At 34.6% G+C, this 11,889-nt stretch overlaps 1 protein-coding gene across 1 annotated transcript; it reads right to left on the bottom strand.

Annotated features, from left to right (window-relative positions):
• Nucleotides 1-1,274: 1,274 nt before the first annotated feature.
• On the bottom strand, nt 1,275-2,935 carry LOC113749948 (UDP-glycosyltransferase 74G1-like). The gene is made up of 2 exons (XM_027293839.1): nt 2,303-2,935; nt 1,275-1,997 (listed from the first exon to the last, which is right to left on the bottom strand). Exons 1-2 carry the CDS (start codon nt 2,933-2,935, stop codon nt 1,275-1,277), a joined length of 1,356 nt encoding a protein of 451 aa, XP_027149640.1.
• Between the last annotated feature and the right edge of the window lie 8,954 nt (nt 2,936-11,889).

Raw genomic sequence — 11,889 nt, 5'->3', positions numbered from 1 at the left:
ACAAACTAACACAAAAATTTGCCACCTAGAATATCCTGACCGTACTTCTTTAGGAAGTAGTTTGTTTGCATGGAGCTACTCAAATGGGAACAATCGCAATGCCAGTTCCTTACACACTATATCCTTCAAATGATTATATCAGAATTTAAACGAAGCATGACCGCAGAACAATGTACGAGTTTCCCAATCGAGATCTAGCTTTTAGATTTAGGAAAGTAAATTCATCAGGAATGCACAAATAAAGCTAAAGCACTTGCAACTGCAGGGTGTAAAAAGCGAGCATCCACCAAAAATAACGCAAAGGTATCAATGATGTCCCGATCCCAGTAGTATCCGAAACCAATCACACGTTCATATACATAGTCACGAAGGTGAAGGTACTCAAAGGATGGCCCTGGATTCCAGCCTGAGCTCTCAAATAAATAAGTGTTTATACTCCCCGTTTGCAAGCTGACAAATATGGTTGTAGCCTTGGGTATCTGGAAAAACCAAAAAATAAGCAGATCAGAAACATGAAAGCAAAAGCTTCATTTAAGATGGGCATGGTTTTCTACAATCATAGTGGTGATTAAATAATTGTGATAATAAAGTACAAACTCATGATGGGCATGGTTCAATTTTAAATCGAAGGGATGAGATTAAATTTGGAACACAAATTCAATGGAAGGACAAAATTTGTTATATATGTATGCTATTTTAGTGTCTATATTTATTATTTATTTTTTAAGAGTGTTTCTTGAATTTAGGGTTAATTATTTTTATCTTTTGACCATTTTAACTAAACTTCCTAGTATTCTTTTTTGTCTTTGGTTCCCTTTTCCTTATTCTCATTTCAGCAATAAAAGAACCAGGCAACAAACGTAAGGAGATACAATTTATTTTTTTATTTTTTTTTTGCAAATTGAAAATCTGAAATCCGAAATCTTTTACTTATAATTTCTCCTCTTCTACCACCTAATCCATTCGTTCTTCCAACACAACTAGGTACTTTGTTACCCATATGTCAAAATACAATTTATATAACTAAATGATACTCTAGCTGATTGCAAACACTTTTATTAATATTGATTCAATTTGTGTACACGGACAACATGTGCTAGACATCAAGGCATCAGGAATTCCATATTTCCACAACAATTGCTGGGTGACAATTGACAAATACCTGCTAGTCTTTTGATTATTTATGAAGAAGACAAATCAATTCCTACAACCACCCCCCCTCCAAAAACCAAAAAAAAATAATAATAAAGGACAAAATAAACTCTTTTGTCTCTTCATGATTGAATCAATTTGGATACGAAGTCTTTAGTGTTTTCATCTGAACTTCCCCCTTCTTCAAGAGCCTGTCTTGCCAAATCCTTCCACTTTTTTGCATTTTTCCTAATCTCTTGTCCTATCTCCCCCTCCATCACTATGCTTATGCATTGACCAATGACATCTCTTCTAACAATTCCATTTTCATCTGGCTGAGCCTTGATTCCCATTTTCCAAATGTCCTTTACAAACTTGGCATTTGTGCTTTGATCTGTCCATTGTGGCATTGCTATCATCGGGACTCCCAAACTTAAGGCCTCCAATGTTGAATTCCACCCACAATGAGTTATAAAGCAGCCTATAGATTTGTGGGCTAAAACGTCAAGCTGAGGACCCCATGAGATTATTAGTCCTTTGCCAAATGTTTCTTTAACAAAGTCCTTTGGCAGCTTCTTTGACTCTGATTCTCTAACCACCCAGAGAAAATGATAGCTGCTAGCTCTCAAGCCCCATGCTAATTCTTCCATCTGCTTAACTTCAAGTTTTGCCAAACTTCCAAATGATACATAAACAACTGAATTGATTGACCTTTCATTTAGCCATGACATGCAAGCATTGGTCTTTGGCTTAAAAAGATTGAGACCATACTGCTTGTCATCTTCAAGGCGCTTTTCTAAGTACATGGATGGAATAGTTGGTCCAATTGTCTTTACCGGTAGGATTTTTGCCATCCAGTGAATCACCTAAGCAATATGTAATACAAAACCAATAAATTCATAGTAGTAGACAAAATGCCACTTTTTTAGTTTTTAGTTAACAAACACCTAACTGGCATGGTCATTCAGGACTTAGGTTCCCGACTGTAATATGTGTAGGTATTATTAGATTTATTGGCCGGAGGGAATCTTGATCTAGTGCTTAAAATTCAGCTCTCAAAAATTAGAAATCTTAAATTCAAATTCTCCTTCTCCCTCCCGGGCTTCTTAAATCTAATAATTTCCCTATTAAAATAAGAAAATAAAAAAAAGACGTATTGAAGTACGCTTACCTCTTCCTCCAACCCGTAAAATGTGTTGAAAAAGATCCAGTCAGCTTCTTCAAAATTTTCCATTTGGTCATGTACAACCAGCTGTGAAGTTGCTGGATATAGACCAGGATTAGACACAAAAGATGGCAGATCTGAAGCTAATAATGGTGGCAAACCGGGAATGTCCACTCCACGCTCCTCTAGAGGAAGCTTCAAAAGTCCTTTGTGGACATGATTGTAGATGTTATTGACAGCACAGGATTGAGTGAAGAACACACCCGCACGTACACCAAGATCCTTGGCTACATCTAGACACCAAGGCAAGAATGCATCATAAATGATACAATCAACAGGACGGCCCGAATCTTGAAGCTTCAAGACTAGCTCAGTCAGAGTTTCTGAGCCAACCTTTTGAAACCTAGGCAAGTATATTTCCAGTACAATGCCATTTGCTCCCTCATTATATCCATCAGAGATGGTCTCCACTGAGATAGAAGCTGAGACTTCATCCACGGTTTCAAACAAGAACTTGGTTGTAGCAAACGTGACTTTGACGCCCTCATGTTGCAGACGCTTAGCAAATTGGAGCATTGGGTTTATGTGACCTTGGACGGGATATGGCAATATCAGGCAATGAGCTCTGTGAGTTTCCATCAATTGCTATAACCAAGAAATTTGAGTATGCAATGTTTGGGGTTCCACAACCTTTGCATAGCACTTGTAGCAGAAAACAGGACATTAGAATTTAATATAGCGCAGTAGGAGGTGCTGTCCATCGCTATGGACCAATGGAAAGTTGGAATATTTTAGATTATTTTCATTGAAGATTGTTTGGAAAAGTTTTTATAATAATATTATAGTATTTTTTTGAAATGCAAGATATATTATACTTAAAATTGGTTGAAAAATTAAAAAGATTTTAAAAAATGTGTTTATAATACAACATAAGAAAAATTTTCAAATAATTTACTATTAAAACACACTAGTAAAAACCTTTTGGAGCGGTTGCTTCCTTGCCGCTATTTCAGAGAACAATGGCTATTTTTATAAATTACAATCTTCAAATTAGCTAACCTCTAATAGCTATTGATTGGATCAGGTTGGATTCTTCTCAATCGGTACTAACACAACAAATGTCGACATTTAATAAGAAATCAACGTTGATCTTCTCCTTTTATCAATCTAATCAGAGGTAAAGAATTCCAACCACGTCTGGAACTTGAGCTCAATGTTCTTACATCGTTCTTGATAGCCCTGCTGCATTATACGCAGCTGAAACAAGTAAAGTGCATAAACAATCAGAGAAAGAGGGCAGAATTTTCATTAGCAGCCCTCTCAATATGGCTCGAGATTTAAAAAAGTAGTGCATAAACAAGAATAATTTTGAAATAGATATAATGTTTTAGCTTTCCTCGAGTATCTACCCTACTGCCTGATAGATACCAAAGAAAATTGGTCGGAAGGGCATGCTAGGTGCATTAGTTTTTTTTTTTTTTTTGGGAAAAGAAAAGTTTAAGTGTTTACATTTGAGGTCGTCATCGTGGGATGGGACATTACTCGGGACAAGTATCTTTTTCTATTTTTTCATCGGGACAAGTATCTATTCTTACTAATTGAGCTTACACGAGCTGGTTGCTAAGAACATTAATTAATGAAAGAGAATGTAAACTTAAGTTGCTGTCCCAAAAAAAGTAAAGTAAAAGAAGGCATGGGTAAAAGAAGGCATGCTCTCGGAGTTTCAATATTATGATCAAGCATATTATAATTTTAAATTTGTTGTATAAGTTGATTTTTTGATCTATGTATCCGTGTCATGTTCTGATGTATTTGCTGTCATTCGTGCAAATACCAGAATGAAATTATTCCTTTTATAAAAAAAATAAAAAAGGAAGGCATGGGCATTAGTTTGTGAGGCAATGTAAATAATTTGATTGTGTACATTTATGAATACATATTTTATAAAATCAATACATATGTCCTTTACGATGAATAGTTTAAACATAACCTCTCATTATTATTTAATCAAAGGCTGCCCGTTTCCCTACTGTTCCTAACAACTTAAAAAATAGAATGAAGGAAGAAGCACTGCTCTTCGGATTTTAAAATTGACTTAAGTTATGGCCCCAAAAAATAAAATAAAAGAAGTCATGTTTATTAATTGGGATAATTTCAAATACCTCCCCTGAGGTTTCTGACAGTCTCACTCTCCTCTCTTGTAGTTTCAAAAATATCACAAACCTCCCCTGTCAGAATTTAGGTCTCATTTCTTACATCATCATGGCCAAAAGACTTAAATACCCTCACAAGTCAACTAATATTTCATGATTATCGGGACAAATACATTCAAACTCACGTAATTATTTTTTTTACGCTATATTTAATCTCCCTTTAACATCTATACATAGTCAAATAACTAACACCTAACATGATATACATTTTTTTAACACCTAATCATTCCAAATTTATGCATATCATTACACTACCTTTTATAAATATACACAGTCAAGTAACTAACATCTAACATAATGTATATATTTGTAAACTGATTGTACCTTATAGATCACCCCTTGTAAGGTGTTTATAGGCAAATTAGTATTAGTCATATAGATAACATTACATACCCACTGCAACTTGTAAGGAGATACACAAGTGGGTCAAAGCACCAATAACCATTCCAAATGTATACATACCGTTGCACTATGCATATTGCAAATGCATATTGCTGCGATGACTAATTGCAATATGCATGTGAACAAATAACTACGTGTTCAACAATTTCTATGCATCGTACTTGGTCGATAACATGGTGTATATTTTTTCAACCAGATTGTACATTCACTAAGTATTTATATACATGCTACCTATTGAAGTAAATTACCTCTCTACTAAATATTTAATACACTCTCATAAGCACTAATAGTTGATTTAATATGCAATTGGAACAAATAACAATCTAGTAAAAGCTTTTGATATAATATTATTGATGAATAAAATATTGCATATAAAATTAACCCTTTTTTTCTAATTTATTTTGATTTTTATTAGTTTTTATTATTTCACTAATATAACTTGTACACTTACCTCAGGGGCATTTATGGAAACAAAATTTCCTTTCTTTCTTGAAAACACTTTTTATGTTCACTTTTGACATCATGGGCTGATTTTGTTACAAAATCCTAAATCTCAGTGGAGGTTTGTGATATTTTTGAAACCACAAGGAAGGAAAGTGAGACTGTCAGAAACCTCAGTGGAGGTTTCTAAAATTATCCCCTATTAATTTGTGGTCAGTATGTAAATAGTTTTATGTAACGAATCTTCTGTCTCACTTCTTGTGCCACTTTCTGTCCCTTTTTTTTATTGTATTACTATTTTTTTCATAAATATGATATTTTAGTTCATTTTTATTTTATATGGATCCAATAACTATTAATTGAGTAATAACCAAAAATAACAGTTTCAAAAAATCAATATATAATAAAAAATTTTAAAAAAATACATCAAAAAATTCATAAAAATCTCATTTTTTATGCATTTTGATCTTTTAAGTTTGTTAAATTTTGTATATTACTCGATTAATAGTTATTGGATCTTAAGGAAACAAAAAAGAACTAAAATATGATATTTATAAAGAAAAAATAACAATATAATAAAAAGTGAGACAGAAGATCCATTACGATAATTTGATTGTGTACATGTATGAATACAAATTTTAAAACATTAGCACTTCTGTCCTTATAACGAGTCAATTAACCATAAGCTTTTTTTATTAATTAATCATAGGTTGGCTGCCTTTTTCCCTACTATTCCCAACAACTCAAAAAATAAAAAGACGGAAGGACATTCATAATAGAAAAATTAAAGGACAACTCATGACGGTGATTAAATAATTGTGATTGTAAAGTACAACTCATGATGGGCATGGTTCAGTTTTAAATTGAAGTGATGAGATTGAATTTGGGAAAAAAATTTTAAAAGAAGGACAAAATTTGTTGTGCATGTATGTAATTTTAGTGTCTAAATTTATTATTTTTTAAATATTTATATTTGTTATGATAGTATACACATCGCCGGGTGTAATTGATACGGACAATTGCACAAGTTCCATATCTGGGAAGATGTATAACTTCATTTTTTTTGGGAAAAGAGGGGGGAAGGGTTAGTATTTCATGATTAAGCTTCCATAACCTTTGATGAACCATCAATGCACATGATCTTGAGAACAGCTAGGTTGTGCAAAATTAGTTTGGCAAAATGGCAACCAAACAACAAAAAACAACCAAAAATGGCAACCAAAAGGGTCAATGTCAGTCACTCTTCCTAAATTTTAGGTGACAAATACCTTGCGGTCTTTTGATTATTTATGGAGAAGATAAATCAATTCCTACCAATCCCACCCCTCCCCCTACAGCCCCCACCAACAAATAAATAAATAAAGGACAAAATAAGCTCTTTTGTCTCGTCATGATTGAGCCAAATCTTACACAAAGTCTTTAATGTTTACATCTGAACTTCCCCCTTCTTCAAAAGCCTATCTTGCCAAGATTCGGGGCGGGAACGGTCATCAAATTGACCATTCTCGAGCGGTCTCCTCACAAGCAGAAAGGAAAGGTAAGAAATGAACCACGTCAGAAGCTTTTAGCAGACCCCTAAAATGACGTCGTTTTATTAAGTGATAAGGAAAAAAAATAGAAGAAGTGGTGATCATAATGGACCCGTTACGGAACGTCAGCACCATTAATAAGCAAAGTCCCGCCCAAAATGAAAGGTTGAAAATGAAGAGCCCCACTTAGACTTCCTCCCAAACGAAGCAGCTGCTGAAATTCACAACTGTCAAAAAATAGGGCAAGATACGAAAGGAGAAAATAATAGAGAAAAATAGGAGATTGGCAACATACGTACGACATTGCGAAAATCTGTGGAACTGCGGCATTGTTGAAGGAAAATCACAGCAAGGAGAAGCAAGAAGTGGTGGCAGAAAGACAGATTTTTTGTGATTAGGGTTTATTAAAAGAAGAAGAAAGGTAAATCCAAGTTACAAAGTGAAAGATCATGGGATCCGGAGTAGTGAACAACCACAAATCAGTCAAGTAAAACATGAGGAAGCCTAGGATGATATAGTAATCTGTGTAATTTGACAAAAAAGTGGAAGGACCTTATTTGTGGATGTTTTTGGTGTACACTATGATGATTGCATAGAGGGATATCATGTGAGCACGATTTTGTGTATAGTAATTGATAAGTGCAGCGTGATAGGAGTATTATGTGTTAGTCTTTGAGCATCGAAACAGGAGAGTGGTAAAGGAGGGGGAAATCTTGCGGCACAACTGCTTGAGAAAATGTGTGCATGGGTTTGGGAGTTCGTAGGTGTAAAAAATTACTATGTGCTAAGTAGATAGTACAACGTGTTGAGTGTATCATACACTGCGAAACCAAATAGTCAGAAGATAATTTAGTGAAGGATAGCTCATATAGCACGTTGGCTAAAAATTATGTTACATGGAAAAAAGTGACATGGGGAAAAAATGTTACGGTGTATTAAAGTGTAAAACATTAACATAACAAAGTCAAAACATGGTATATGTAGTACATAGTATAAGGAAAAGGACTAGAAAATAACAAAGGCCAGAGGCGAAAGACATATTATATGGTATTATGAAAGTGTTACCTCCTTATATGTGACCTAAGGCCCATTTGAAAAATAGGACCATAAAAGATGAAATGGATTGTATGAAATTTGATGATAGAAGAGTTGGCAGTAATATAAATACGTTAGGCAGAATAACAGACTGTTGTGTGTGTCATACTCAGCGTGCAAAAAATGTTACAAGCTTTGTTAGTTTATGGGCCACGAAATAATGTTGGATAGGTCTTACATGCAGTGGATGAATAGGTACAGAACAGAAATAGAAAAGAAATGTTAGTCTGAAATTGATATGTTGTATTTGGGACTTCATTGGTGTATGTCTAGTGTATGAGTTCATGTGCATGAATACAATATTGGATAAATCTTACATGTTGTGGATTAACAGACACAGAGAAGAAACAGAGTAGAAATATTAGTGTAAAATTGGTATATCGTATTTGGATTTTCATTAGTGTATGTTTATTGTATTAGTTCATGTGCATGAACACAATGTTGGATAAGTCTTACATGTTGTTGGATAAGTCTTGTATGTTGTGGATTAATAGGTACAGAATAGAAACAGAATAGAATTGTTAGTTTGAAATTGGGATGTCGTCTTTACGACTGTATTGATGTATGTTTATTGTATTAGTTCGTGTGCATGAATACAGTGTTGGATAAGTGTTACATGTTGTAGATTAACAAGTACAAAGAAGAAACAGAATAGAAATATTAGTGTGTAATTAGTATATTGAATTTGAGACTTCGTTGGTGTATGTTTATGGTATTCGTTGTTATGCATAAACACAATATTGGATAACTGTTACATGTTGTGGATTAACAGGAACAGGATAGAAACAGAATAGAAATGTTAGTTAGAAATTGGGATGTCGTATTTGGGTCTTCATTGGTGTATGTTTATTGTATTAACTCGTGTGCATGAACACGGTGTTGGATAAGTGTTACATGTTATGGTTTAACAGGTACAGAGAAGAAACAGAGTACAAAAGTTTTGTACTCAGTTGTGCGTGTCATATTTACTACTACATTGATGTATGTTTATTGATTTAGTTGCATAAAGATAGGCAAGTTTATTGTATGGAACTCAATAAGTATGAGAGTAGGTTATAATTTGACAATGTGTGGCAGAAGGAATAATAAATTGTGAAGTTTGGCATAGTCAGTATGGAAAAATGGTTACGAATCTTGCTATTTATTGTAGGTGCACATCATGTTGGATAATTATTACACGTAATGATTTAGTGTGACAGTAGTAGAAGTGTTCTGTAAAATGCTGAACATACTTTGAAATTGTTCCATGGGTTTGTTACTTTATTTGTATTGCTGAATAGGGTGATAAATAAAGAAGAAAGTGATTGCATCGAACTTGATAGGTAGGAGAATAGATTATGATATGACTAAATGAAGCATAATTAACCAGAAACTTTGGAATTGTGGCAAACAAATTGTGAAAAGGAAGATTACTAGTACAGTAATTGTTGTGGTTGGACATCATGTTTGACAGTTGTTACACATAGTAGGTCAGAAGTGACAGTAATAGAACTAGTCTATAAAATTACATCAAGATACTATAAATTTGGTTGCCCCCTATTTCTACTGCATTGATATTATACAATAGCATAATAAATAGAAGAAGAAGTTGATCCCAAGTAGAACCTGATAGGTAGGACAACAAATTATGTAGATTAGTGGTAGTTGGAATAAATGACAAACTGTGAAGAATGACTTATTCAGTGTGAAAAAAAAATGTTACAAGTTGTACTATAGCTAGTATGACTAATATTTCATACTCATATATTATGCTTAGCAGTACTTCATCATATATTATGCCTATGGTTGGAAATGAAATTTTGGAACTGAAGTGCAATTTATTTCTAAAAAACATTAGTTTACATGGCAAGAACGCGAACAAATAGCACACTTCAAGAAGCAAACAGAGAAGAACTCGCTGAAACAATTGGTGGTACAAAACACAGGACACCACCCAATTCATTGAATAGGGAAGTGGTCAATGCTTGTGTATGGTCATGGCATGTTAGATTTGTCATCACTATAATGCATTACAATATTGATTATGCAGGGGCCGGATGGGAAGGAAAAGAACCAATAAAATGAGTGATTGTTTAGATAGAGAGGAAGAAATGCAGATAGCGGGAACAAGCGAGGTCACAAAACCAGTCCCACCATTGAATCCATGGATGAAGTTCTAGTAAGATCATTGAATTTGAGGAAAAAATAATGCTACTAAATAACATAAATAACTTTAGAGTTTTGAATGTGATCAGGAAAAAGTATCAACGCATGGTTTCGGCGAAGGGTGTTAAGGTGACAGAGGTATGCTGTCCTAGCAAAATAACACTGCAATCATTGAACTGATGGGTTGGCTAAGGAAAAAATAGTGAAACGAGCAATTGTTTTGTGTTTAGTTTAACGTGTCTTTTGACTTTGTTTATTCAATGCAGTACAATGACATTACCCGGGCAGCATATAATAAGTTGAGTGAGGAAGAATTAAGGAAACGAAAGGAGGAGTATTTGAAAGAGAAAGAAGTGTACGAGAAAGAAATGGAACGTCTTGGAAAGCCGATAGTGCGAAAAGCATGGGTACAGATTAAGATAAATACACGTCATGATTCGTCAAACAGTTGATGAAATTGTATATTTTTCTAATGCATATATCTAAAAATGGTGTAGAATCAGAAGTACACTATCCTTTGCTCGCCAAAGCAAATGCCAAACTTAGTTTCACGAATCGATGAAACAAAGAAGCAGCAGATTAGAGACATGGGGTTTGGAGAGCTGCTATACATACAGTGTCATTGGATTCCTAACAGCATAGCTACCTGGCTAGTCGATAACTTTAATTCGACATTGAGCAGTTTGAATTTACATGGAGATGGTGTGTTGTCTTTAACATCAAAGGACATTAGTTTAATCCTGGGGATCCCAAATGAAGGTTTCGTTCCAGTTGAAGACACTGATACAACTGAGGTTGAGGGAACCGGACCAAGTCGCAGGGCATACAAATGGAAAGAGCTATCGACTGAGTTGGTAGCCATGAATGTAGGGGAAGAATTTATACAACTATTTGTTGCATTTGCTTGTGGATGTCTACTGGCTCCAAACGCTAGAGCCAAGCACAAAATAAGGCTTTGAACCTGTACGCAATTGGTTGATGGGGTGGCGACATTTAACTGGGTTGAGTATGTCAGGATTGTACTGTGCAATGAGGTGCAAAAGAAAAATGAAAAGCATCACCAATACGTTGGCGGTTGCATCTTCGTTCTGCTGGTAAAATTAGGTACTTGTAGTCATGATTGAAGTCTGCTTTAATGGTTAGATAATGCACTAGAGATTAATCACTTTTGTGTGTATGTAAACTACAGTCTGCATTTCCATGTTCTGTTGAATTCAGTGTGAGGGATTGATTAGATTATACCCAAATGAATGCTTCTACAATGATGTTCATGTGGGGTCAAGTTTATCTGTAATTGAATTAATTGCTCTATTGTATTGCAGATTCATTATTTTGACCGGGTGCAAATACTGAAGCATAAAGTACCTAGAACTATACCAAGAGCAAAGGCATAGACAGATACTCTGATCTCTGAAAGGGATGCATTGGAGATTAAGAATCTTGGGGCTTATGGAAAAGGAAAGCTGGTAACATGTTATTTATTGTTTACCTCATATCATATAAAAAGTATTGGTGTATGTATTAAGTGGCTTTATTGGTTTAATCTGAGCTTAAAGGTTGGACCACATGATCCGGAAGAGAATGAATATGGTGCGTGGCGTTCTGAACTACCCCCTAATTTGGAAGGGATGATGATTGACAGCGGGCATGCTGATATCTGTGTAAGTGGGCATGTTTCATGGTTAACGAAATTTATTGATTGGATTGACGTAATTACTGCATATTATTGTCAACGTTATGGATCAAACTATCCCTATGAGCTTGTAAC

The sequence above is a fragment of the Coffea eugenioides genome, chromosome 1, assembly GCF_003713205.1.
Source record: "Coffea eugenioides isolate CCC68of chromosome 1, Ceug_1.0, whole genome shotgun sequence".
NCBI classification, from domain to species: Eukaryota; Viridiplantae; Streptophyta; class Magnoliopsida; order Gentianales; family Rubiaceae; genus Coffea; species Coffea eugenioides.
Note: the sequence above shows the minus strand (reverse complement) of the source record. Positions and strands in the feature narration are given on the sequence as shown.

Coding starts and splice junctions, on each gene's coding strand:
- LOC113749948 (XM_027293839.1), bottom strand. CDS start 2,935: ATGGAAACTCACAGAGCTCATTGCCTGATATTGCCATATCCCGTCCAA. Junction 1,998..2,302: donor TTTACGGGTTGGAGGAAGAG/GTAAGCGTACTT, acceptor CATATTGCTTAG/GTGATTCACTGGATGGCAAA.